Here is a 27,234-nt window from a genome sequence, read left to right as displayed (position 1 = left end):
GCCACTGATGCAAAGAGCTGACTCACTAGAAAAGACCCTGATGCTGGGAAAGACTGAGGGCAGGAGAAGGAGATGATAGCGGATGAGATGGTTGGATGGCATCACCAACTCAATAGACATGAGTTTGAGCAATCTCTGGGAGACAGTGAAGGACAGGGAAGCCTGGCATGCTGTAGTCCATGGGGTGGCAAAGAGTCAGACACGACTGAGCAACCGAACAATAACCTGGGAGGCAGGGTTCCCCGAGATGGGTCATTATGTATAATTTAAGGAACAACCTCAAACCCTGCCCAACCCCTAGAGCCCCCTCTTCAAATGCCTAGTCCCTTCCTTCAGCCCACAGCAGTCCCCCAACTCCCAACACGTTCCTCTTCCAGTCACAGCCCCCGAGGCCCCTGTCCTCCCTTCAGAGAGACACGCAGCTGAGGCCCCAGCACTGGATTTTATTGCCTCCCTGGCAGAGAAGAGACATCCTTTGGGCAGGTGCTGGGGGCAAGTTCAGGGCACCCAGGGGTGTGTTTCTCCGTTGTGTGGGATGAGGCTCAGATTTGGAGCTGGGGGGTTAGTGGAGGCCTTTGGAGGCTGAGCCTGATGTCGGGGGGCCTTGGTCTGGGCTGGGAGACTATGCCAGTGAGAAAGGGGTGATCCCTCATCTCATCATTTGGGCCTGTGAGCCCCTTTGGGGAGCTGGGAGGGGCTGCAGTGTCTCAGGGAAAGAAGTTGACCCAGTGGTGAGTCCGTGGAGCGCCCGGGGCAGGGGGACGCTGAGGTCGGTGTCACCTCCTGCAGGGCTGGACAGGTGGGGGCCTGGCCACTGGGGCGCCCCAGGTCAGCCCGTGGGGCGACGAGGCGGCAGTGGGCTCATGGGCCTCAGAGCTCGTCGTGGTGCCGTGTCAGATCCTCGCCGTAGTTGGTGGCCTGGCTGCCCACGAACATGTTCCAGTTGCCCAGGATCTCAGCCTTGCTCAGACGCCCGTCCTGAGGGGGTCAGAGGTCAGGGGACTGGCAATGGACCCCATCCGGGAGGCTCGTCCCTGAAACTAAGGATGGCCTCCCGATCTCCATCGCCCTCTAAGTCCCTGTCCCCCCCTCTTCTCCCTCCCCATCTCAAATTTTCTGTCCCTCTTCCTTTCTGCAAACAAGAACCCCAAAGCCCCAGGCCCGGGTTTTGGTCATTTCTGCGCATCCCACCCACCCGCCAGCTGGCCCCGTCCGCGCACCTTGTCCGTGTCGCTCTCATGCAGTAAGTGGTTGGCCTCCACCAGGGGCTGGTCCTGGGCGGGGGGCAGCACCCAGTGGCCCACCTCACTCCCGTCCAGCTTCCCGTCCTTGTTCAGATCCCGGAAGTCCCGGAACTGCTCCCGCTCGGTCTGCACCCAGGCCGGCTCCTCCTCCCCGGGCTCCGCCGTGTACAGGTCAGCTGGGATGGGGGAGTCGGGGGCGAGAGGGGGTGACATCAGGGGCGGTTCCCGGGACCTCCCAGCCTGGTTCTGACATTTCCGGATCCCGGGCCTTTCACTGTCCTTTGCCTTAATTTCCTCTTCTGTTTAAATCTGATTAGGAACAAACCTGATTTACAGCTGATCCCTTATGCATGCATGCTGTGAGTGCTAAGTTGCTTCAGTCGTATCTGACTCTTTGAGACCCCATGGACTGTAGCCCACCAGGTTCCTCTGTTCATGGGGTTCTCCAGGCAAGAATACTGGAGTGGGTTGCCATGCCCTTCTCCAGTGATCCCTATGCTACACTTGAAACTGACTGCACTGATGGATTGGTCGTTTGATTGATTGAATCATCCATCCACTTGGTTGATACACCCGTGACACAAGAGTGTGCACTGCTTGGCACATGGTAGGTGCTCATGTGGGGGAGGAATGTGAAGGAGGAATGAGTGAAAATTTTTATAGGTGATCTTCTGAATCTACACTATGAACAGCTCACCACATCCAGAACATCCCTCAAGATTCTAGGAGCCCCTCCTTTGTGGCAATCATTTGTAAATGTTTGCAAAACCCTTCACCCCAAGGGCCCACAGATAGATCTGGAAGACATTACAAACAGACAAGTCTTTTTTTATACCAGACACAAAGCCACCATAATTAGGACAGAATGCTTTCTTCTCCTCAGGGTTTGAACCAGGGAGCTGTCTTAGAGATGTCATCAAAGATGGAGCAAGCAGGGGAAAAAAATAATGGAGCAGGTGCTGGGCACACAATTACCCAGTTAACCTTCAGGCTTTTCTTTTTTCCTGCCACACCTCACGGCTTGCAGAATCTTAGTTCCCCAACCATGATCTGAACCTGTGGCCATGGAAGTGAAAGCGCCCAGTCCTAACCACTGTACCCCCAGAGAAGTCCCAGTCATCATTTCTTATGGGAAATGATGACCACAGTAACTGGAAGTTACATGGGGTTCTTTTTTTTTTTCTTGGAATTGTGTAAAAAGCCGACAACCTAAGATTCACCATTAGTGACACTTAGCACATTCTCAGTGTGCAGTCACCCCCTCCCTCTAGTTCCAGAACATCTTCATTTCCCCAAAAGACACCTGTGCCCATTCGGGAGTTACTCCCTATTCCTCCCTCCCTCCAGCCCCCTGGAAACCGATTATCTGATTTCTATCACAATGGATTTTCCTACTCTAGACATTTCAGATAAATGGGATCACGTACGATGTGGCTTTTTATGTCTGCTTCTTTCACTTGGCCTGATGTTCTCGAGGTTGATCCACATTGTTATATGGATGGTGCTTCATTCTTTTTTACAGCTGAACAGTATTCCATGGCCTGGCTGGATCCCCTCCTGTTTACCCATTCATCCATTGATGGGCATTTGGGTTGACTATATATATAGCTCCTACATGGTAGGTGGTCTATTATCTCCATTTACAAGATGAGGAAACTGAGGCGCACGGTAGGTGCTTGATACACGCTTTTCTGGTCTGGCACACCAAAGGAAGTCAACAAATGTTTTCTGGGCCTGGCACCCAGTGGGTGTTTGATCAAGATTTGCTGGAGGGCTTCCCTGGTGGCTCAGTGGTAAAGAATCTGCTCGCCAGTGCAGGAGTCATAGGTCTGATTCCCGATTTGGGAAGATCCCATATGCCCCGAGGAAACTAAGCCTGTGCACCACATTTACTGAGCCTGAGCTCTAGAGCCTTTGTGACGCAGCTAGTGAAGCCCCCATGCCCTACAGCCTGTGCTCGATAATAAGAGAAGCCACCGCAATAGGAAGCTCGTGCACCGCAACTACAGAGTAGCCCCCACGCTCTCCGCAACTAGAGAAAAGTCTACACAGCCACAAAGACCCAGCACCGCCAAAAATAAATAGAAAAATACATAATTAAAAAAAAATGTGCCCAAACCCAGCAAGTATACATCATCGGTAAAGGCCCCCCAGGCCTGACCCACAGCTGATGCTCCGTGAGCGTTCGGGTGAATGGATTCTGGCAGCCTCCACTCCAGAGGGTCTTTGTTCTAACGGCTGATACGTATCAGCTGCTACCCTTGGCTGGGGAGAGGACAGGCATCCTCGGGGGGAGAGTTTGGCCCACTCACCAATGTACTCCTCCACTTGCACGTAGCCGTCTTTGTTCCTGTCCAGATCCTCCAGGGTTTCCTGGGGAGAAAGAGGCATCGGGGCTGAGAAAATGCAGAAACAGAGGAAAGCAGTCAAACAGGACAAAATAATAGGAGTTTGGTCGTTAAGTTCCTCTCAAGAGCTGTAGATAATATTCTGAGCCATAGAGACGTCCCTGGTGGTCGAGGGGCCAAGACTCTGCACTCTCAATGCAGGGGACCTGGGTTCGATCCCTGGATGGGGAACTAGATCCCACATGCTACAACCAAGAGTTTGCATGAGGGTGTCCCTGGTGGCTCAGTGGTAAAGAATCTGCCTGCCTAGAGCCCGGGAGCCCCAACAACTGAAGCCCACACATCCACGCTCCACAACAAGAGAAGCAATGAGAAGCCTGCTCACCGCAAACAGACAATGGACCTGCTCACCGCAACTAGAGAAAAGTCTACACAGCACTGAAGACCCAGCACCACCAAATATAAACGTAATAAATTAATTTTAAAAAAAGAGTTTGCATGCCACAACTAAGACCCAGCGCAGCCCAATACATAAAAATAAATACTAAAAAAATATTCTGAGCAATATCCTTTGAGATGTCTAATGTAATAAAGATACTGAAACCCCCACCAGGTGGAACAGGTGGAAGAATTTAACTACCCCTAGCATGGGCAGGGGGACAGGGGAAATGTCTGGACTTTCCATTCAACTTTGCTATGAACCTAAAATGGCTCTAGAGATTAAAGTCTAGCGGAAAAAAAAAAGAGGGAGAAGAGAAAAAAAAAATCCTGTCACTCTAGAATACAGACAGAGTTGGCAAAAAAAAAAAAAATCATAAAATAATAGAAGATGGGGGGCAAGCAGAAATGGCCTCAGAGTGGACACTCCATGTCTAGGGTCGGAATTTTCCTGGGATTCAGCTTGGACAGGGTCTCCTCTAAGGCAGTTATGGAGGGGGGTGATTTTCTGAAGGTAGCCTGGGTGCTTGGATCCCAAATGTGAGCACAGAAAGGGGGAGGCCAGGGACTTCTCTGGTGGCCCAGTGGCCAAAAATCCATGCTCCCAATGCAGGGGACATGCATCCAATCCCTGGTCGGGGAATGGGATCCCACATACCACAACCAAGAGTTTTCAGGACACAACTAAAGATCCCATGTGCAGCAACAAAGACCCAGTGTAGCCAAATAAATAAATAAATATTAAAAAAAGAAAAGTAAGGGAGAGGCCAGATTAGGAGATATTAGACACTAGGGGGTGGAGGGTGGGCACTGGGGCCCCCAAGGTAAACGCTGGGACGCAAGTCTTGGCGTCAGAAGCCTAGGTCCCGGGAAGGGAGGTAAGAAGCCGGATTCCTCAGGCCCCACTCACAGCAATCACAATGTCCCGCATGTGAGGGAACTCCTCAGGGTGCAAGAAGGCCGTCAGCTCCTCCCGAGTGGCCATTGAGTCCCCATCCTGGTCAGCCACCCGGAAACGCCGCTCGTCCCGAGCCAGCATCTTCTTGTAAGTCTCCGCATCCTCCACATCATGAAATTCTTCACCTGGGGAAGGAGGGGTTTTGGTGGACTGGGCTTTAAGATAGAGGGATCTAACTCAGGGGAATCACGGCAGGGAGACCTCCACCGATTAATAATAATTAACAGTAATTAACCTTGTAGTGAGACCTGATGATGTGCTAAGCTCTTTATCTACAAACTGCAATTCATTCTCCCAAGAAGCGACTACAGTGAGTTATCTTGTTTGTCCTCACTTTATGAAGAAAACTGACTCTCAGAGAGAGGAAATCACTTGCCCAAGGTTATGCAGTCAGGAAGGATGGACTGTGAGTTGACACTGGCCCTCTGGGCCCTGAAGTCACACTCTGGTGCAGTTTACTGACTCAGCTTGCTGGGAACAGAGGAAGGGAAGAGCATTTTCAGCAAAGGAAATGATATGTGCAGAGTACAGAGGTTTGCAGAGCATGGTGAGTTCAGGGGAACTGCAGAAGATCCATTTAGCTGGGACAGAAAATGCAGAAAATTGAAAGTGGAAGGTTGGCTGAGGTGGGGCTGATGTGGGGCTGAGGTTGGGTGAGCCTGAGGACCCTGGGGAGTCATGGGAGACTGTGAGCAAAGGAAGGTCAGGGTCAGCTCTGAGTGTGGAACGATACCCCTGAGGGTATGTGAAGAAGTCTGGAGGGGGGCTGGGGTGAGGGTTCAGGTGTCAGAGGATAAGAGCCATGTTGGGCTCTTGGGCCTGGTGATGATAGGCGGAAATTCAGAGGCAGAGGCAGAGGAAATGGCTTTGGGGTTCTCAGGATGAGAAGTCAGAGGTCAAAGGTCAGGTTGATAGGGCTCCGGCGGTTAGATGTCCCTGGTCAAGAAACTGAGGTCCCCAGTGGATGTCAGAATGAGAAACCAGAGATCAGGGATTGGGGGTGGGCCCTGGTCAAGGGTCAGAAGTCAAAGGTTAGGGATCTGGTTAACGTGGCTTGAGGTTCTCAGGATGAAGGTGTCACAAATGTCGGGGTCACGGTGTGTGAGGGGACCAGGGGTCGCTTCTCGCCGCGTACCCGGCTCATAGTGGCCGTAGGTGGCGTTGCGCAGCTCCTCCCAACCCACACGCCCGTCGCGGTCTGTGTCGTACGTGTTCCAGGCCGCGCTCACTGAGTCCCGTATGTGCCGCTGCTGCGTGTGTGCAATCCACGAGCGGAGCTCGGCCAGCGACACCCAGCCATCCCCGTCCCCGGCGCGGTCCATGCGGTCCACGATGCGCCTGCGAGCCGGAGTGGGCGCACGTCAGTCTCGGACCCCGCCCACCCCGGGTCCCGCCTTCTTCTAGACACTGGAGACACAACCCCATATAGGACTGAAAATGCTGTCCCCGCCGGCAAACCGGGGGGAGGAGTCTGTCAATCCCAGGACCACTCCCATCTTAGGGCTCCGCCCTCTCAATCCAGGCTCCGCTCCCAAAGGCGATAACCTCTCTGCCGAGATGCAGCGGGCCTGTGGCTGGCGCTCCGCTCTACAACTAGCCGGCGTGGGGGAAGGACCCATGACAATCCAGGTCCAACCCTCCACTTTGGCCCCACCTCTCAACCCTGCGCACGTTCCATCTCTCACTTGAAAGAGCTGGGAGGGGACGGAGGGCAGGGAATCACACCGCGCCCATCGCCCGCAGACTCCCTGTCCCAAGATTCACTCTGAACTCCGACTGCCACGGCAACACGCGGTCCGGACCGCTCCCCGTCTCTGGCCCGCCCCCTTCCCTGGCTCCGCCAATCTCCTGGCCCGCTAGCCCCTCTAGCTCCGCCCTCTTCCCCGCCCCCTCCCTGGCCGCGCGGGTCTATCTCAGGCCAATAGCCCTGCAGTCCCGAGGTATGCTCCTCTTGCGCCTGGTTTTTCCTAGCCGTTATCAGGCTTTGCCCTATGACTGTCACCCCCAACACGGCGGGCTCGGCCTTCATCCACTCCTCTCCGAACTCCAGCCTGATCCTGCACACCTCTCTGTCTCAGGTCAAGCCCCTTTAGGCCACCACCTCATGCCCCTTCTCTCAGGCCACGCCTGTCGGTTCCCAAGTCCCATCCCTGGTAACGTCCCGTCATTGGTCTGTGTCCTCGCCCGACCGCTGACGGAGCCCTTCTTCCTGTCTCCATCCCAAAGCCCCTTGACCCAGTCCCCAGAATCCAATTTGAGATAGCCCTGCCTAGGTCGCTGACCCGTCCCTCCAGCGTTATGTTGTCTCTGCTCTGCTCCGGCTACCCAGAGGTTCGAGCTGTGGTTAAGAGCTCGGACTCTAGAGCCAGACATTAAGATTCAAATCCTGCTGCCTCTTCTTGCTGGCCGTGTGACTGTGGACACGTCATATAACCTCTCTGTGCTTTAGTTTCCCCCTCTGTAAAATGGGAATACATAATAGAACATACCTCAGACTGAGGATGTTGGGATTAAATGAGTTAAGCCTGGTAAGCCCTTTGAACGGTGCTGGGCATTGTAGTAAGCGCGACCACAAACGCATTTGCCTACTTCATCCAACTCCATCCATGCACAACATTCCAGTCAGCATAGCTGACCACTACGGCTATCTCCACCCTGAGTCAGGATACCCTGGTCTCTTATCTCCCACCTGGAAGACTGCAGTCCCTTCCTCAATGGGCTCTCTACTTCTTGCTCCCTATAGTCTGTTCCCTGCATGGCAACCAGAGGGATCCTATTAAAATCAAAGTTGGCTCACCTCCTCCTTCAGAGCCATTCCATAGCTCTCATCTCACTGGGGCCCCAAAGGCCCTGCACAACCTGATCTCTCTCTCTTCTCTCTGCTACTACCTCCTACTTTCTCCCTCTGCTCACTGGGTTCCAGTCACATAGACCTCTCCCTTTTTCAGATACACCAGGCACATCATTCCCCCTCCTGCCTCAGGGCCTTTGCACTTACAGTTCCCTCTGCCTGAATGTTATTCCCCCATATACCCACGTGGCTCAAATATCACCTTCTCACTGAAGGCTCCCCTAACCTCCCTCTTGAAAATTACTATCCTCCTTCCCCTCCATCTCTCTCCTACCCCAGACGAGCTTGACTTTCCTCTGGAGTGAGTTGGTCAAATTCCTTGGCCACTTCTCGTCCCAGAAAAGCCTCATGATCGTATTGGAAGTTCCCGTGAGAGTCATCATGAGGGGCTTCGCTCAGGGGGGCCGCGTGGTGCACCCTCCCCTGGCCATGAGGGCCGGCGTCAGGAGATGGCTTCCCCTGGGCTCCACGCCTGAGCAGTAACAGCAGCAGCAGAAGTGAGGGTGGCCACATCATCAGTCCCTGAGGAGTGGCGGAGGCTAGGAGTCAGGGTCACAGAGGAAAGGACAGAGAGGGGATGGGAGGGATGGGACGGGGTGTGGGGTGGGGGGTGGAGGGGGGATCCAGGACAGGACAGAGTGCTGGTAGCTGGTTGCAAAGTTTGGGCCTCAAGAAGGGACAGGAAGGGGGAAAGGAAGGCAGGATTCTCAGAGGTTAACCAGCTGTGGGGACTGAATCCTCTGAGGAAGTCCCAGAGAAGTACCCCAAGAGGGTAGGATTCAAGCGGGAGACGTGGCGCACTTCCCACGCGTAGTTCAGGGCAGGGTCGTGGCCAGAGAGAAATCTTGCAGGTTCCCGGGCATCGCTTTCAGCCTGGTCCCCAATCCTCCACCCAAGCGGACCCAAACCGTCCTCCCTGGACAGGCCACCCGCCTCCGCCTCCCTTTACCGGGTCAGATAGCTTCACTTCGCTCTCTACGTTCCACCCTGCGTTCTCCAAAAAGATGCCCAATTTGGCGGCTCTCCAGTCAGGCCCCGCCTCCTGAAGTGCAGAGGCCCCGCCCCCCAGCCAATGAGCGCTCTTGAGGACCTTACGGGGCGGGGTCAAGGAGAGTAGGGCGGACCAAGGGCGCCCCTCGCCACGTCCACAAAGGAAAGCGCGGCCCCGCGAGGCTCGGCCCCGCCCCTTCCCGGTGACGGCGAAGTGGGCAACTCCGGAGAGACACGGCCGGGGGAACTACAACTCCCGGCAGGCGTCGGGGCGCCCTGCCCGACCACCTCCAGTTGCTCTAGCTTCAAAGCCTCACGGGAGATGTATTTTTATCTCTTTCCCTTTGTCCGCAGGTTTTAGGAAGGGAACCTAGGAGCCAGAGGAGGCTTTCCTTTCCCTCAAGGAGGGAACACCTCTTCTGCTACACCAAGAAGTCAGATCAGACTCCAGCCAAGAATTCCTCAAAATGCCTGGCACAAACATCCAGTAAATATTTGTGAAATTTATTCATTAAAAATACATGACTTGGTATATAAAGTTGGCAAATTCCACCATGGCAACAAGTTAGCCTCAGGAGAGATTTGAAGCCCAAGGCTTACACCATTTATCCCCCCTCGCAATTCCCTAAAAAAGTCGAAACGATGAGAACACAACGATTCGGGCCCAAACCCATGTTATATGTGGAGCTGGAAAAGAACCATATATATCAGGAGGGGGATCTGAGGCAGATCACAGGAGGAGAAATCCAGAGGGAGGACATCGGGCTCCTTCCGGAGGCTCAAAAATACCAGGATTCCCGGAGGTCTCACAGCATGAAAAGGACCTGAGGACATTAGCTGGTAACAGCCAGGATGGGGGATGATCGGCAGTTGCTGGGAATGCATTTTTATCCTAAGATTCACCATCCTTGGACAGGCCGGGAGTGGGCAGGAGGGCCCCTACATCCTCCCCACGGAAAGAGATCCAAGGAGCTGAGAAAAGAGGGACAGGGGAGATCATTAGAAACTTTGAAATCCTCCAAGTCTCTGCCTGCCCCTCCCCACGTGTGTGTGTGTATGTGTGTGTGTGGTGTGTGTTGTTTGTGTGTGTCTGTGTCTTTTTCAGTCTCTGTCCTACTCTATGGATTTCTATCCCCCTCTGAATCTCTTTCTCCCCTCCAGTTTTCTTTCTCCCCATCTCTCTCTGGGTCTCTGTCCCCCTCTGTCCCTGCAGGAATGAATCTCCCTATTTTGGAGGGGGTCTCTACCCCTCTCTCTGAGGCACCTCCCTCTTCCTGTCCCACACCTGGCAGCCCCTTCCTCATCCTTCTCCACAGGAGAGCTCCTCCTGCAGCCACTGTCAGGAGCAGGAATAAGCCGATGACGATCCCCACCACTGGCACCGAGGTCCTGGCTGGTGATTCTGCAGTCAGACAATGTTGTGACATATTTAAGGGACCCTCCGCCACATCTGAGTCAGGACAGGGGACGGGGGGTTCGCAGTCCCTCCCAACCCCAGAGATCCCAGCACCAGGTTGTGGGGAGTGGGTGTGGGTAAAGGGAAGGCCACTCCCAGGATGTTCTAGATCTAGAAAGCCCCCAGGTTGGATATAAGAACCAGCTGTAGCAAGAGGGGTCTCAATCACTCTGGTCAAGGGACCTGTAGCAGCAGAGTGGGCGGTGTTCCAACTTGGAGAGGAGGGGTGGGCACAGAGCAGTAAAACATCAGACTCATAGAGGCCTGGCAGCAGCAGACAACGAATGGTCAGACTCCCTGAAGACTAGCAGCAGCAGGACGGAAGGTGGTCAGACTTAGGGAGGACGTCCCATAGCAGTTAACGAGTGGCCAGAATCAACGAGGCCAGCAGCACCAGGACGGAAGGCACTCAGACGTGGGGAGGCAAGCAACGCAGGACAAGAGGCTGTCAGGCTTTGGACGAACTGGCAGCGGTGGGGCAGAAAGCAGTCAGACTCAGGAAGGGTTGCTGCAGCAGAGGGAGAAAAGACAACCGGAAGTCGGGAGCACAGTTCCCCAGGAGGACCTCACCCAGCTCCACCGTGAGGGGCTGGGCCAGCCCCGCGTGCTGCACCACGCAGCGGTAGTGGTGCTCGTCGCCACTCTTGACTGTGAGTGATGACCAGGCGTAGAAGGAGCCGTCGCCGTTGGGGCCCATGTCTATCTCACCAGAGCCAATGGCCAGCCCGTTCCGCAGGAAGCGCAGCTTCAGCTCAGGTGGGTAGAAGGAGAAGGCGCTGCAGGTGAGCACAGAGAAGCCGGGACTGCCGGGTCGGGCCTTCAGGCGCATGGAGGGTGGCTCTGCAGACGAACAGGCAGACAGGCCTAAGCCCCAGGCCCAGGGACCCCCCAGGACCAGGCCCAGAGTTGCGCAGAGATGGAGAGAGGCCTCCATTCCTCCCCGTCTACCCAGCAGGTCTCACCATGTGCCGTGTGCTGCTCTGTGCTGTGTGCTCAGTCGCTCAGTCGTGTCTGACTCTTTGTGACCTCATGGACTGTAGTCCACCAGGTTCCTCTGTCTATGGGACTCTCCAGGCAAGAATACTGGAGCAGGTTGCCATTTCCTACTCCAGGGGATCTTCCGGACCCAGGGATCGAACCTGCGTCTCTTGCATCTCCTACATTGGCAGGTGGATTCTTTACCACTGTGCCACCTGGGAAGCCCCCATACTACACCTGATCGTGCACTATGCTGTCCTGAGCCTAGAGAACATAACGATAAAGGGGGAAAGGCCTTCTTAGGGGTACTGATATCCAACCTGCCCACCACAAGGGTACCCATCTCTCTTCCAGTCCTTCCTACAATGACACACGCATCTACCATGGGATGTGCCAGGCACTCTTCCAGACACTAGAGATACAGCAGTGAACAAGAGAGACAAAAGTCCCTGTCCTCATGGAGCTTGTGTTCTAATGAGAGGAGTGTGTTAGTTGCTCAGTCGTGTCCAACTCTCTGTGACCCCATGGACTGTAGCCCATCAGGCTCCTCTGTCCATGGGACTCTCCAGGCAAGAATACGGAAGTAGCCACTCCCTTCCCTACGGGATCTTCCCAACCCAGGCAAAGAACCCAGGTCTCCTGCATTGCAGGCAGATTTTTTACCACCAGATTCTCTGAGCTACCAGAGAAATGAATATTTGTGTATATGTAAATGAAAGGGAGGACTTTGCTGGTGGTCCAGTGATTAAGAATTTGCCTTCCAATGCAGGAGACATGGGTTCGATCCCTGGTTGGGGAACTAAGATCCAACATGCTGCAGGACAACTAAGCCTGAGCACTGCAACTACCGAGCCCATGCCCTACAATTAGAGAGAAGCCCACTCGTCAAAATGAAGACCCCGAGCACACAAGGGAAGATCCACAACTAAGGCCAGACACAGCCAAAAATAAATATTTTTAAAATAAATGAAAGGGAAACAGGCTATGAAAGTGTGGTGAGGGAAAATAAGACAGGCCCTACAGTCATTCAATAGATAGAGGATATGAAAAATTTCAAGCCAGCACACTTGAAATTTAAATGAACCTGACAAATTCCTGAGAGACACAATGTTCCCGAACAGACACAAGAAGAAATTTTACAATTGAGTAGTGGTCCTATAACTATTTAAAAATTTTAATCCATAATATAAAACTTCTTGACAGATAAATTCCAGGTTCAGGGACTTTCCTAGTGGCCAGTGGTTAAGACTGTGCTTCCAATGCAGGAGGCACAGGTTTGATCCCTGAGTAGCACAGCCAAAAAAAAAAAAATTGAGCCATGTACTTTTTTTTTTGGCCACACTGTGTGGCATGTGGGTCTACTTCCCTGACCAGGGATTGAACCCTTGCCTCCTGCATTGGGAGCTCAGAGTCTTAACCACTGAACCACCAGGACAGTCCCTGAGCAGTGTACTTTAGATAGGTAAGTCACACCTCAAGAAAAAAAACAACAAAAAATGAAAGATGCTATAATGAATGAATGGACAAAAAACAGGGGCATGAGAGACAATAATGGGGGTACGACTGGGGGGCACCCTTTAGCCAGGGAGGGCCCTACTGAAGAGTGGACATTCAAGGTCAAACCTTTAGCATGAGAAGGACCCAGTCCTGGCCGGAGCCCAAGAAAGAGCATCAAAAGCAAAGGGAACACTGGGGACTACTCTGGTGGTCCAGAGATGAAGAATCCACCTTGTAATGCAGGGGACAGGGGTTTGATCCCTGCTCCGAGAACTAAGATCCCACATGCCGTGAGGCAACTGCATCTGGGCACCACAGCTAGAGAGAAGCCTGCAGTGTTGCCACAATGATGACCTGACACAGCCAAAAGTAAATTAATTAAAAAAAAAAAAAAAAAAGGCAGCAGGAACAGCTGGTGCAAAGGCCCTGAGGGAGGAAAGAACCTGACATACTGGAGGAAAGGGAGAAGTCCAGTGTCACTGGGGGCATTGTGAAATTACAGTGGTGGAAAGCAGCCAGACCATGCAGGGCTTGCAGGCCTCGGAGGCGAGTTTGGATTTTTATCCAAGATTAGCGTGAATCTGTGGTCTGGTTTTAAGCATGGGTGGGATGGGAGCTCATTTATGTTTTAAAACATTCACCTGACTCCTGGGTGGAGGAGAGGCCGAGATAGAAGCAGGAAACTCAATGTTGCAGAGGCTGCGGACAAAGAGCTCTAAACTGCAGCCCTTGAATTCCCTAGACATGCCTGTAATTATAGCTCAGAGTGACACGTGATGGATGGAATGGAGGTCACATAAGGTCCTGCGGGCGTCTGAAGGAGGCGAGAGAAAAACCTCAGGGCCAGAGTGGAACCTGACACCAGTGGCCTCTGGCACCAGAGAAACTGGCAAAGGTGGAGAAATGGGAGGGCTGGGGCGAGCTCAGGGGGCTCTGGGTGACTGTGTCTGGCTGAGTGGGGCAGATGGAGACAGGCGAGGCTGAGGTGAGGGGCAGAGGCCATGCCACGTGGGATCGCAATGCCAGGGGCCTGAGCCGTGCCCCGAAGGCTCTGGGAGCCAGGGAGGGCTGTGTGCAGGAGAGGGGCTGGGGACCACAAGGGGTGGAGGAAGACCCTCAGAGACGTGATTGTGGGCGAGCAGGGTGGACTGGAGTCAGGGGCGCCGACGGGGAGAGGCTGGGGAAGAGGATGAGGCCCTGGGAATGGAGGGGGCCTGCAGTGATCAGGGGTTGCTCACCTTTCCACTCCAGGTTGCCCCGGCCCCTCTCCAGATGCCCCAGCAGCCGGTGTGGGCAGGAGTAGAGGAGGAAGGTCTTCTCCTTGTTGACTGCCTCTGGCTGCTGCGTCCACTTGATACTGACAGTCCGGGACTCAGGCCAGTCACCATCCCAGATGCCCAGCTTGGGGTCAAACATCATGAACTCCTCGCCGTTCAGGGCAAACTTGGCCACCGGCACCGAGACATTGTCAGGGCCCAACTCGCAGCCCAACAGGCCCTGCATGGTGAAGGGGCCTGGGGTGCCCACACACGGATGAGCGGCCCGGGAGCAGGGGTCCGCAGTCCCCTCCTCCCTCAGACCCGGGATCCAGGCTCCCCGCCCAGGAAGTCCCCGTCTCACCTTCGCCTAAAGCTTGGAGCGCTTCGAGGAAGAGCGTCTCCTGGTTCCTCAGATCCATGGTCTCTTTCTCCCAATACCAGGACACCTGGCTTTCCCAGACCCACGCGCCGTAGGGCTCAGCCTGCGCCCGTAGATTATTGTAGCTCAGGTACTGCTGGGGCCCCAGCCAGCCCGAAACCCAGAAAGCAGGGGTCCCCGCTGCGGGGGCCGACACGGCGGTGAAGTGGTACTGGAGCGAGCGATAGTTCTCTGCCGGCGAAGAAAGCAGATGGGGCGGGGGACCTAGATGGGACAGACACCCCGGGAGAGAAAAGACCCCCACCCCAGACAGAGGGGCCAGACCCTGGCGGGGTGGGGTGGGGGAAGTCCCAGGAAGAAGGGGACAGGTGTTTTCCAGACAGACCGCCAGAGGGAGAAAAGATCGTGGGAAACCAGACGAAATGCGGCCGAGAAGGAAGTCCCCCTGCTCGAGCTGGGGATCTTGGATTTCGGTCATTTCCCGGAGGCTGGCACCTCCCTCGTGCCCGGCAGCCCCTCACCTGCGCTCAGCGCCCCAGGCAGGAGGACGAGCAGCAGACCGAGCCCCCAGGGCTGAGGCCGGGGAAGCCGCATCCTGAGTGGGAGACCTGGGGCGGGAGGGGGCACGTGACTCCTCCGGACCCCCGGCCCGCCCCTCCCGCAGCTCTGACCCGGCCCGGCCAGGCCCGGCTCGGCTCGGCTACCCCGCTCGCCCGCGGCTGCAGGTGGAGGAGCTCGATCCCGCGGGGAGGATGACAAGGCCCTCCTCCTCGATGAACTTTCACCCACTAATTTGATCCGCGCTGGTTAATTAGTTACAGAGCCTGGATAGGCTGAGATTCCTGGCTCAGACTTCGGCCCCGCCTCCTCCTCCTTCCTCCTCCTCCCTCAGACCGCGAGTTCCGTCCCCTCCTCCCTCGGACCCCAAAGTCCAGATCGCCGGCTCCCTAGTCCCTGAGACCCGGGAGTCCTGCGCCCGGCCCTCTCCTCCCTCGGTCTAGGGGCCCCAGCTCTGGACTCACTCACTGGCAGCCGCGATCCCTTCCCTCTGCGGCCCCAGCCGGCTCCCGTGACTGGAGACCCCAGTTCCTCTCTCACATCCTGTCCAGAGACGACGGCTCTTCGACTCCAGGAATATCCAACCCCGCCCCTACAGCTGTAGGGCACACCCCGGGCCCAGGGCCCGGTCTGGCTGAGTGTCCGTCTCTGCCTCTCTCGAGAAACTTTTGTCTTTTTTTTTTTTTTCTCTCTTGCACTGTTGCTCCCTGATTTTCTTATCTTGAGAATGTCAGCCACCCAGCAAATTCATGACAAAGTTGAGAATCAGTATTATCCGAGTGCCAAATTTGGAGGTCTGTGTGGGTCCCCTCCTTACCTCCTTGTTTGCCCCCCATCCGAAAAGGTCACTAACGCCTGCGGTGATAAAAGTCCTCCAGCTTCCACATTTCTTCCTTCCTCCCCCAAGGGGCCTCTTAAAGTGCCCCTGCAATTCCTTGATATCTTCTGGTATGACCTCAGTAATGCACAGACCCAATATTCTACACCATACTTGGGACATCATCCAGCCTCCCACTTCCAGCCCACATTCCTGCTATAACGCTTCCATTCACTTGTTTTATTGTGGTAAAGTGCCCAAGACAAAGGAGTTACTATTAGTGACATTTGGTGCACTCACAGTGTTGTGCAACCATCACCACGATCTAGTTCCAGAACTTTTTCATCATCCCAAAGGAGATCCCAGACACATTAAGTGGTCCCTTCTCCCCCCTGCCCCTGGCAACCACGAATTTACTTTCTGTCACCATGGATTTGCCAATTCAGGACATTTCAAATTAATGTGGCATTTTATATCTGGCATCTTTCATTTAGTGTACTGTGGGGTTTTTCTTTTTTTGGCCTCCCCGCAGGACTTGCAGAAGATCACAATGAAAATGCAGAGTCTTAACCACTGGTTTGCCAGGGAATTTCCCAGCATGCCGTTTTCAAGATTTAGCCACATGGTAGCATGCGGCAGGACTTCGTTCCTCTTCACGGCTGGATGATACTCCGTCGTATGCATTGACCACACTTGGTTCATCCCTTTAGCAGCTGATGGACATTTGGTTGTTTTCACTTTTTTGGCTATTATGACTAATGCTGCTGCAAATATTTGCTTGCAAGGTTGTTGTTGTTTTTTTACATTTTTTTTCCCTGTATGTTGCTGCTGCTGCTGCTAAGCCACTTCAGTCGTGTCCGACTCTGTGCAACCCCACAGAGGGCAGCCCACCAGGCTCCCCAGTCCCTGGGATTCTCCAGGCAAGAACACTGGAGTGGGTTGCCATTTCCTTCTCCAATGCATGAAAGTGAAAAGTGAAAGGGAAGTCACTCAGTCATGTCCGACCCTCAGCGACCCCATGGACTGCAGCCTACCAGGCTCCTCCGTCCATGGGATTTGCCAGGCAAGAGTACTGGAGTAGGGTGCCATTGCCTTCTCCAGGAGTGGACTTGCTAGGTCATATGATATATTAGTCAGGGTTTCTTGGAAAAACAGAATCAACAGGATGTGTATATATAGAGAGAAAGAGACTTAGTGTAAGAAATTGGCGCACGTGATCTTGAAGACTTGGCGAGTTCAAAATGTGATAGAGGTGGCCGGAAAGAATTACAGTTCAAGTCCAAAGGCAGGCTATCTGGAAAACCCAGAAGAGCTCATCTTGCAGATGAAATCTAAATGCAGTCCGCTGGCAGGGTTCCCCTTTGCTTGAGGGAAGGTCAGTCTTCCACCTTCGACTGATTGGATGAGGCCCACCCACATTATGGTGGGGGGTGGTCGGCTCTACTCAGAGTCCACTGATTTCAGTGTAATTTCACCCCCAAACACCCACACAGAAACATCCAGAATAATGTTGGACCAAACATCCAGGCACTGTGGCCCCGCCAAGTTGACACGTCTTTAACCATGTACTTGTGCGTGCTTAGTTGTGTCCGACTCTTTGCAACCCCGTGCACGGTAGCCCATCAGCCTCCTCTGTCCATGGGCTTCTGCCAGTCAAGAATGCTGGAGTGGGTTGCCATTTCCTCCTCCAGGGGATCTTCCCTACCCAGGGATCAAACCCACAGCTCCTGTTGCTGTCTCCTGCATTGCTGGCGAACCAGGCAAAAAACTTTCCACATTTCTCAGGAACTTGCTGACCTTCCCTCTTCTAAGGACTCTTGTGATGACATTGGTCCCACCTGGATAATCCAAGATCATCTCCCCATCACAAGATCCTGAATTTAATCACATCTTCAAAGTTCCCTTTATTAAACAAGGTCATGTAATCACAGGCTTTGGAGCTCAAGGGCACAGGCAGCTTTGGGGAACACTATCCAGCCTAGCATGGTCACAGTCATGGAGGGTGCCCTCCCTTGGCTCTGCTGTAGGGTCCCCATTCAGGTCTTCCTTTCCTCCTGTCAGAATGACCTCGGGGTTTAGCCATGAGGCCTCTCAGAGGTCTGACCTGAACATTCCTCATAATGTTCCTCCTTCTTGCTTCAAAAGAAAAAGCTCTCAAGTTCCCTTAATACCCACCAGGAATCGCTGCTAAGTGTCGTGGAACCTTCTGTGTCTTCAGGGACCATTTACAGCATCTGCTGCCCGTCTCATATGCTCTAATGATCCCGGCTCATGCATGTTTTTTTTGGGGGGGTGGGGTGGCATTTGCAGGGTGTGCCATGCAGCTTGCAGGATCTTAGTTTCCCTGATCAGGGATTGAACCTTGGGCCCCAGCAGTAAAAGCACCGAGTCCTAACCACTGGACCACCAGGGAAGTCCCTTTGCCTATACCTTTTAGATTCCGTGGGGTCCTACTATCACATCGCCAGGGGCCCCTGATGAAGTAATAGAAAACAGCAGGACAGTTATGAAATGTGCAGAGCCCAGTGGGAAATGAAAATATGGGCGCTTAGTTCCAACTTCAAAACGAACCAAGGTGCCTTTGGAACAACAGCACAGGGAGCTCACTCATGATGCCGCCCTTGGTGTCTGGGGACATAGGCTCTGGCAGTTCTGAGCTGTCTTCCTGAATCACCACCTTAACATCGACCCCTCCTCTCTCCCCTGCACTGTAGCGCCCCCTCCTGACCCAAGGATGCAATCACACCAGAGTTTGAAACCAAACTCCCTCTCTTTCTGGTGGGCTTCTCTGTTCCTCAGTTTCATCTGGGAAGTAGGATAATTGTACCTCCTTCGGTAGAGAGGCTTCAATGAATCAAAGGTTTGGCACGGGGCACATAGTAGAGCGTAGAAGTAACCTGTTCCCCACACTGCCTCCCTCCCACTCAATGAGGTGAAAGTCCCCAGGGTTGCACTAGATGGTAGGCAGGCCCTGGCACTGTCTCGCTCACTCTTGCATCCCCAGGGGCCAGCACAGGAAGCATCAGCAGAATGAAGGAAGCTGGTAGTGAAAGACCTGGGGCAGGTTTAATAGGTCCCTAAAACTTTTCTAGAATGTTCTAGCAGAATCTATGTGCAGCCCTGGAACAATCTGTGGGTCTCTGTTAAATACAACAGAGCTCGGACCTACTGTAATGCGAAACTCCAGGGTTTTCCGATGATGGAAAACTCAGGGAAGTGCTAACATACGACAGCAAGGCTGCTCACACATCTGAAGCTGCTCCAATTCCATGTTCCTAGATTCCACTTGCAGTCCTAGGGCTAGTTTAATGAATCCAGGGGTCTGCTCCACGCATAATATGCATGTGCAGGCTCTCATATAACCCAGGTATTGCAACCACCAGTTACAACGGACGTACTTGGTGGTCCAGTGGTTAAGACTCTGCGCTTCCAAAGCAAGGAGCACAGGTTTCATCCCTGGTGGGGGAACTAAGATCCCACATACCATGCACTGTGACCACAGGGAAAATTAAAAAAAAAAAAAAGTTACAAGACCCTGAGGTCCCACTACAATCTATTATAGGTCGTGCTCTAATACCACAAGGGGCTGCAACGATGCTCGCCAGTCTGGCTGTAACAGAATATTCCTGTGGCCTGTTCTGATAGATGCGAGGCCACAAAATGTTATGATATAACCAATATCTGCCCTGTTTTCATGTAACAGGCCTGACACCTGCTGTCATCATAACCTGGGACCCTGCTTTGAAACATGCTTGGAGCTAATTTCCCTGGAAAATGACCACTGGGGACACCTATAAGAGGCATGCAACAGAATATTCCAGAAGCATGCTAAAATAGTCTCAAGATCCCATGACAAACCACCAGGATTTGCTGTAGTAGATCCAGGATTACATAACCCCATTGATACTTCTAGGGACTTCTGCCAAAGACTTTTTAGTTTTTAAATTTCTTTGGCTGAACCAGGTCTTATTTGCGGCATGCAGGATCTTTAGCTGTGGCATGTGGGATCTAGTTCCCTGGCCAGGGATCAAACCTGGGCCTCCTGCGTTGGAATCGCAGAGTCTTAGCCACTGGACCACCAGGGAAGTCCCCTGCCAAAGAGTCTTGTCCTCTGGCTGGCCAAGGCGACTCAGCAAAGGCTTCGCCAAGGTCTCACTAGGCTTTGCTTTACAGTAGGCTCAGGAATGTGACACAATCACTTCCTTAAGAAGTATCACTTACTAGAACTAGTTCTACCCCCAATAACACAGGTGAGTCTATCTCATGTTCCCGAAGGGGCAGGGAGGCAAGATTTTATAGATTAGGAACCTGAAGCCCTGTGGTTCCCAGCAAGGTTATGCAGCTAACGAGGGTAGGGCTAAACTCTGCAACAGAGCCTGCAGTCTTCATACTACCACTGGGAGATTTCTCTGTATGTTCACTGCTTCCGGTTACTCTGTGACTTGAGACCCAGTGTAAGTGGATAGGTTAGGGGGTCCCTGAAGACAAAGAACCAGGAGTGACTTTCTTGATGTAAGAGAAGCCATTTTGGCCTAAGCCATCTGTGATCTAAGCCTGGCTCCAGTGCTCGCCCTTGAACAGGTCTCAGTAATCCGTGATCTTCAGGGAAGTAAAGTGTGCAAGTAAAGTGTGCAAGTGTGAGACGCTCAGTCGTGTCCGACTCTTTGCGACAGGCTCCTCTGTCCCTGGAATTTTCCAGGCAAGAGTACTGGAGTGGGTAGCCATTTCCTTTTCCAGGGGATCTTCCCGACCCAGGAATCAAACCTTGGTCTCCTGCAGACAGATTCTTTACTGGAAGAGAGGGCATACAGGAAAAAGGAAAAGCTGTCAAGAAACAATAAAACAGAGTCCTAATTCCTCCTCAAAGGATATACAGAACCATCTGATACAATCTTTGAGATCTGCAGTAACTAAGGCCCCACCCAGATGAAGGTAGAATGATATTGCCCCTCCAGACTTCAATAACTACAGTTAGGGCTCTGGTGAACTTTGCCCCAGTTCTGTGCTGATTTCTCCTCTGCTCCACGCCCCCACCCCCATGAATGTGCTTGTTCCCTTAGCTTAAAACTTCCCCAATTTTGCTGCTGGCGAGACACTCCTTTGGGGAGGGTCCCTGGTGTTCTCCTTACTTGTGGCGAGTTATAACAAACCTTCCTTTTCCTGATCTTTGGCTCAGTTGGGTCTTTCGGCTCAACACCCACCAAGAGATGGTTCTGGGGTAATGCTAGGGGTCAAGCCTGGCCTGTGAGAATGTGGGGATTTAACTTTTTAGAAAATTAATTCATTTGGGATTTAACCTCAAAAGGATTCATGCACTCGGGTAAATGTGTGAGGCGCACTCACAGTTTGTTCCAGGTGCTGGGGTTGCAGAGATTTTCCCCCCTTCTTGGAGTTTATATTCCAGCAGTTAACAGGTTAACTAATAAGTGTGCCAGGCCATAGAGGATCTGTGCAACAAATATACAAGTATGCCATGAGCAGGCTTTCCTGTCTATGTGGGACATTCAGGCAGGGAGCGGGGACTGGGAGGGCTGGAGGTTCTGCCAGATGGAAAGAGGTTGGTGAGAACTAGAGGTTAAGGGGTGGGGGAAGCAGCAGGTAGAAGCCTGGGGTTAGAGGTTCCAGGCAGAGGGCACAGCCAGTGCAAAGGCTCAGAGGAGGGAGCAAGTCTGGGGAGCAGGGAGGGTGGGAGGACCAGGCAGGCAGAGGGCAAGCTCTGAGGCTGTGATCTGTGCCCAGGAGTCATGTCTCTAGCTGTCACAGGGCTCTAAGAAGGGCAAGTGGGGCCCCTCCTGGTGGTCCTGAACTCAGTGAGGCAGCAGTGAGCAGTGGCTTGAAGCGAGATTTAATTCCCTTCCAAAGAATTGAACTGGGCAGCCTGGAATCCTGGCCACCAGACCAGCAAGGACTAGAGGCTATAAACTGTTTTTCCCTGGTTCTTTGGCCCCAGTGAAAAATGCATTTATCACAGAGGCAGAAACTACAAAGGCAGGTACAAAGTTTATTGTTAGAGACAGAGCACAACAAGTGTGGGGAGAGCACACAGAAGTGGTTTGCTCTGTTAAGACAGAAGCAAGGCAGAGATGCACACCCAGAGAGGGTGTGGGCGTCCCCCGTAGCGAGGAGGAGTGCGGTAAAGAGGCGGTTAAGTTGTTTACATAGGTCAGTTCTTCCAGGTCTTTGTTTACCTTTAGCCCAATATCTGATTCCTTTTTCCACACCTGGCCTACCCTGGGCCCCTTACCCTGGGTGCGCACGCACCGCTCAGCCAAGATGGATCTCAAAGTGGAGGCTTCTGGGAGGAGCAAGAATCATTATGGCCTGGCGTTATCCCGACTTTTGGCCTCCAAGGAGCCTTTTTGCGCATGTGTAGGGTCTCCCTTGTCCCAAAAGAGGGGGAGTGAAGATCCCATAATCCTTTATTCAAACAGGGTTTTGCCCTCTTTGTCCTTGCCCTGACTATTACCTTGACTATTGCCATGACTATTAAAGTGTTTACAGCAGACAAACACTGGCTATTTACCCTGCTTCTGTTGTTACTTCCATTTTGCAGAGCAAACGGGAGGCTGATTGTAAATTCCTCCTGGATCTCATTTATCTCATCTCCGGAAATGCTAACAGTTGTTAAGGATCCAGCCTGAAGCCCACGTCTTTGTGCTCCGTGAAATGCAAACAGGAGGCCAGCTGTAATGTCTAACCTGGAGCCCCTCTATCTCCTGTCTCAGTCCAATGGTTAAGAATCCGCCTTCCAATGCAGGGGACGCGGTTTTGAGCCCTGGTCGGTGAACTAAGATCCCATATGCTGCGGGGCAACTACTGAGCCCACCCACTCTATAGCCCTTGCATTGCAATTAGAGAAAGGCTGCATGCTGCCACAAGGAGCCCGTTCGCCACAGGAAGACCCAGAGCAGCCAAAACAAACAGAAGAACTGCAGGTAATGTCCCCGTCCAGGTCATCGCAACAGAGAATTGACACGGCCCTGGGGGCTTTCTCCTTGGATTTTGTGCAGACCATCAGGAGGTCCCCACCAGGTCAGGGCTGCACCCGACAATGGGGTGCCAAGGAGCCGCCCAGCAACCCACCGCTGGGAGGAAACAGGGGAGCGGGCCTGTTGTTGTTGTAAACACGGTGGCCCCACCCCGAACGGAAACACCTGTGGGTGGGGGCTCCTGGAGCGGCCTCAGGTCCCCCTCTGGGTCTCTATTCTCCGTCCTGTCTCTCCGATCTGCCTTTCCCTGTCCCCCATCGCTGTCCCCCGCTCTCTGGGTCCCAGTGCCCCTCCGCGGAGTCTCCCACCCTCCAGCACCAGGTGGGGCAGGCTCGCAGGCTGAACCTCGGGGCGTGCCCCCTTCTGACCCGTCCCTGCCCCTTCCTGCCCTCTTTGATGCGGCCCCACTTCCTCTGGCAGGAACCCCCGCCCTCACCGGGCCTGGGTAAAAAGGAGCCCCCGGGCCAGTCCAGACGCAAAGTCCCCGGAGGCGGCAGCGGCAGCGGCGGCTCCTCTCTCCTCACGGCCCTGTCTCCCAACCCTTGTACCAGTGTGTGTCTCAGACCCTGGTACAGGTACGGGGAGGCAGGGACCTGGGGATCCCAGCAGCGCCAGGCCTCCGGGCTGGAGTTAACGGGGTAACCAGCGCCTCCCCTAAACCTGAACATCCATCTCTGCCCCGTTGTGGCTCAGGTGAGGGTCTCTGCTGTCTCCCTCTCCTTGGCATCTGTCTGCACCTGCCACCCTCTTGCCTCACCTGTTCCATGCGTGTCTCTGTACCTGCTTCTGTCTCTGACTGGTGTCCAGCAGAGGGGTGTCTCACATCTCTCATCTCCGTATCTGACACTCAAGGTCCCTCTTCCTTTCCCCATTTGCCTCTAGCAGAAAGCCTTCCCTGTTAATACCAACTGTTAAGCTCTCTACTTCTCCTGAGTTTTTACCCTGACACTCAAGGTAGCCCTGTCTGGCTCTGTCAGAAATCTCTTCCCCTTCATTTGCCTTGCCCTCATTTTTCCCCATCTCCAATTTCTCTCCTCACCCAAAGCCACCCCATCTGGTCTGTCCTGATTCAGTCCCACCTGAGGGACTTCCTATCCATGCAGCCACCCGTGACCTTCACTGCTAGCTGGCCTCGCTACGCCCTCTAGACCATTTTCCTCACTAGGACTTTTGGGCAAAGTAGTCACCATCATCTGACGCCTGTGGCTCAGGTACTTCCTGGGATCCTAAGCAGAGAACTTGCCCCCTCAGATGAGTTCACTCATCTGCAACAGGCATGGTGCTCACTTAGGAGGGATGGCGGGATGTGTAGGGGGAAAGTGGGTGCCTTGCTTTCCCGTCAGAAAACAATCCCAGCTTGAGGTCAAGACCTTCAACTCCCAAACAGGCAGCTTTGAACCCAAGCCCACCCAACCCACCGACGCTGACACCTAGCAAAGCCAAGAGGGCGGATATTTCTTCCTCCCCCTCCCCTCAGAGACCAGAAAAGGCTCAGAGTCTAGAGAACCCAGGAACCTCCACCCTCACTCACTTCCTCCCCAGAGACTTGCGGGGGGAGCTCAACACCAGGTAGAAAGGCCTTATGAGCACAACACCAAAAGGTAACAAAGACCAAAACATCAGAGGAGGGCAGCGTCTTGATACAGGTTGTCTTCACCCAGACGTGAGGGCAGGAGGCAGGATGTGGTCCCCATCTTTATGCCCCCAGAGGATGAAGACGAATCCCATCTTCCACATCAACCCCTCCCTCTTGTAGGGGCACAGACAGCCAGAGCCTGCCAGAGATTGGGAAAATAACTTTATTGTGTTTGGGGTAGCAGGCAGAGGTCCAGTCTCAGAACTTCTGGAACTGCTTCTTGGTGCCGGCAGCCTTGGTGACCTTGAGGACATTGAAGCGCACAGTCTTGCTCAGGGGCCGGCATTCGCCCACCGTGACGATGTCGCCGATCTGGACGTCCCTGTGGAGGGAAGCAGGGCTGGGTTAGGGGAGGCTCTGCTCTCAGCAGGCCCTGAAGGCGTCTTCCTGTCTCTAGGTGGAGCCTCTCAGCTTTGGCTCCTCCAAACCCCAACCAAGCTGCTATTTCCAGTTTCACCTGTCCCCAGGTAATTACTGAGCACAAACTACGTGTAAGACCCCGGGCTCCAGGCCATGCGGAGGATGGGCCGACCCTTCCAGGGACAGAAGGCCTCCATCTGTCATGTCCTTTGCAGGACACTGGAGGCTCACAAAGATGGTGATGCATGACCCCTTTACTACCCGCCCCCACAGCTGATGACCTCCACACGGCAGCCAGGGCATCCTGTTAACAGCCAGGTCTGGTCCCACGTCACTCACTCCTGTGCAGCCCACCCCCTCCTCCCTGCCCGGGAGGGCAGCCAACCCTGCTCACCTGAAGCAGGGAGAAAGGTGCACGGACATGTTCTTGTGGCGCTTCTCAAAGCGGTTGTACTTTCGGATGTAGTGAAGGTAGTCTCGGCGGATGACGATGGTCCTCTGCATCTTCATTTTGGTCACCACGCCTGGGGGGACCGGGGGCAGTTCCTGGTCAGGCCCCACAGGGAAGGGAGCCATGGGCAGCCCGGGGTGTCCAGGAAGCAGGGGGCCGTTGAGTAGGGTTCCCAGGAAGCCCTGCTTCCAGCATCAGCTGTGCCAAGTGGCCTTCTCAGCACTGCCCAGGGTGGGCATCTGAAGACCATCGTGAAACAGACATCATTTGCCAAAAGTGTGCCCCCGGGGTCACGAGAAGTCTGCCAACCCCTTCCCCAACCCAGGACCCTGGAGCCTCAGTGTCCCCAGCCCTTCTTCCCTCAGACCCAGGAAGGTCCTCACTCACCAGACAGGATCCGCCCTCGAATGGAGACATTACCCGTAAAAGGGCATTTCTTGTCAATGTAGGTGCCCTCGATGGCCTGCAGGGATAAGGAGGATTAGGGAACTCTGAAAATAGTTCCTGAAAAAAACAAGGGGCGTGGCCTTTCTAAACACACAAACTACAGTTCCCAGCAGCAGCCACTGAGATGTGGATAGGTCAACTCAGTTTGGGCACATGTGCAGGGACACAGGGGTCTCCTCCTTTCTTCTGAGGGTGCCCGTACCTCCTTTGGAGTCTTGAAGCCCAGACCAATGTTCTTGTAGTATCGAGGGAGCTTTTCTTTGCCAGTTTCTCCAAGCAGGACCCTCTTTTTATTTTGAAAGATGGTCGGTTGCTTTTGGTACGCACGTTCTGTCTAAGGGGATGAGAAGGAAGCAGGTAAGACCCGAGCAGGCAACAACCTGGCCTGGAAAGCTTCACAAAATCCCAATACCATCTTGTCGGGTATTTAACTCCCTGAACGTTGGCCACCAGCGCCAAGCACCCCAGAATTATCTTCCAAGACACTAACCCAAATATATCTCTAATTCAAACTCAACTCTGAACCCAGGGTTACATCAGTATTTATGATCTAAAACACCTCCTACCACCTGGAGCATTCAATCCTTAAAGCCCCAGCGATACAAAACAAGCCTTAAACACCAAAACTGTTCAGCAAAAATTATTCAAGACACAAAGACATCCAACCAGGATGCACGCCTTAACTAACATAGGCGGCTCCAGAATTAAATACCAAACTGACGGGCTCCCTGGAGTGGCCCTTAAACGTCAGTTCTCAAAGGATTAACCCTACAGCCTAAAGCCTCCCCCCCCAAAAAAAAAGTACTCTGTAAATCTTGATTTTTGAAAAGACAACTTCCAAAATCCTTGAACCTTAAATTAAACCCCAAATGCGGAGCCTCCAAAATTTAAGTGTTAGTCGTCCAGTCGTGCCCGACTCTTTGCGACCCCACGGACTGCAGCCCCACTAGGCTCTTCTGTCCATGAGATTTCCCAGGCAAGAATACTGGAATGGGTTGCCATTTCCTTCTCCAGAGGATCTTCCCGACACAGGGATCGAACCCAGGATTCCTGCACTGCAGGCAGATTATTTACCGACCGAGCTACAAAGGAACATTTAGGAGGTGCTAATCGAGATTAACGCCAAGACAACTGCCCTCTGCCCGATTTAACCCCTGGGAAATTAACCCCCAAACTGGAGCGCGGAGTCCCACTCTCCAGGACTCGCCTCTGAAACCCAGACCCCGCAGTGTCGGCATCGGCCCGTAGCCCATACCTGAATGTCCGCCATCTTCCCGGCTGCCTGAAAAAAGGAAGGCCGCGGCGGCGTCCGGGTTTCCTTATCGACTGCACAAGGGTTAGAGAGGAAGTGACGACAAAGGGGCGGGACAAACACGGTTTGGGGCGGTGCCTTGGCGAGACTCTGATTGGCGAACGGTCCTACCTAAGCACGCGATTCGCAGACAGAACGAAAGCTGCCATGATGGTCAAGGCAGAGGAGCGGGAAGCGGCACACTGTCTCGCGAGAGTCTTACGCCATCATTGCGCGCCGGCATGCTAGGTCACGTTGGGAAGGCGTGGCCAGCCTTAACCAGCCTA

General features: G+C 53.6%; 3 protein-coding genes and 1 non-coding gene across 12 annotated transcripts; all 4 read right to left on the bottom strand.

Moving 5' to 3' along the window:
• Nucleotides 1–423: 423 nt before the first annotated feature.
• Nucleotides 424–8,836, bottom strand: RCN3 (reticulocalbin 3). Of its 2 annotated transcripts, XM_086353627.1 has the most exons (7): nucleotides 8,789–8,836; nucleotides 8,114–8,361; nucleotides 6,124–6,326; nucleotides 4,941–5,113; nucleotides 3,557–3,617; nucleotides 1,221–1,420; nucleotides 424–978 (listed from the first exon to the last, which is right to left on the bottom strand). In XM_086353627.1, exons 2-7 carry the CDS (start codon nucleotides 8,353–8,355, stop codon nucleotides 871–873), a joined length of 987 nt encoding a protein of 328 aa, XP_086209753.1. In that variant the 5' UTR covers nucleotides 8,356–8,361; nucleotides 8,789–8,836; the 3' UTR covers nucleotides 424–870. The 2 variants fall into 2 exon arrangements, with proteins under 2 accessions (XP_086209753.1, XP_086209755.1); XM_086353629.1 differs by lacking the exon at nucleotides 8,114–8,361.
• A 476-nt stretch (nucleotides 8,837–9,312) lies between these two features.
• Nucleotides 9,313–16,366, bottom strand: FCGRT (Fc gamma receptor and transporter). 7 transcript variants are annotated; one of them, XM_086353626.1, is made up of 8 exons: nucleotides 15,774–16,366; nucleotides 14,920–15,006; nucleotides 14,381–14,629; nucleotides 13,999–14,274; nucleotides 10,856–11,125; nucleotides 10,469–10,549; nucleotides 10,115–10,231; nucleotides 9,313–9,801 (listed from the first exon to the last, which is right to left on the bottom strand). In XM_086353626.1, exons 1-8 carry the CDS (start codon nucleotides 15,790–15,792, stop codon nucleotides 9,722–9,724), a joined length of 1,179 nt encoding a protein of 392 aa, XP_086209752.1. In that variant the 5' UTR covers nucleotides 15,793–16,366; the 3' UTR covers nucleotides 9,313–9,721. The 7 variants fall into 7 exon arrangements, with proteins under 7 accessions (XP_086209752.1, XP_086209746.1, XP_086209747.1 ...); XM_086353620.1 differs by lacking the exon at nucleotides 10,469–10,549; XM_086353621.1 differs by lacking the exons at nucleotides 10,469–10,549; nucleotides 15,774–16,366 and adding an exon at nucleotides 15,421–15,501.
• Nucleotides 16,367–24,543: 8,177 nt separating this feature from the next.
• Nucleotides 24,544–26,949, bottom strand: RPS11 (ribosomal protein S11). 2 transcript variants are annotated; one of them, XM_086353619.1, is made up of 5 exons: nucleotides 26,912–26,949; nucleotides 25,859–25,990; nucleotides 25,597–25,672; nucleotides 25,153–25,448; nucleotides 24,544–24,720 (listed from the first exon to the last, which is right to left on the bottom strand). In XM_086353619.1, exons 4-5 carry the CDS (start codon nucleotides 25,332–25,334, stop codon nucleotides 24,597–24,599), a joined length of 306 nt encoding a protein of 101 aa, XP_086209745.1. In that variant the 5' UTR covers nucleotides 25,335–25,448; nucleotides 25,597–25,672; nucleotides 25,859–25,990; nucleotides 26,912–26,949; the 3' UTR covers nucleotides 24,544–24,596. The 2 variants fall into 2 exon arrangements, with proteins under 2 accessions (XP_086209745.1, XP_086209743.1); XM_086353617.1 differs by having other exon boundaries at nucleotides 25,153–25,282.
• Nucleotides 25,395–25,481, bottom strand: LOC147354238 (small nucleolar RNA SNORD35). The gene has a single exon (XR_015146720.1). It is a non-coding gene; the product is annotated as a small nucleolar RNA SNORD35 (small nucleolar RNA).
• Nucleotides 26,950–27,234: the final 285 nt, after the last annotated feature.

Source organism: Bos grunniens, chromosome 18 (assembly GCF_055505025.1).
Source record: "Bos grunniens cultivar Pamir isolate PY7600 chromosome 18, Bosgru_T2T1.0, whole genome shotgun sequence".
In the NCBI taxonomy this organism is placed as follows: domain Eukaryota; kingdom Metazoa; phylum Chordata; class Mammalia; order Artiodactyla; family Bovidae; genus Bos; species Bos grunniens.
Note: the sequence above shows the minus strand (reverse complement) of the source record. Positions and strands in the feature narration are given on the sequence as shown.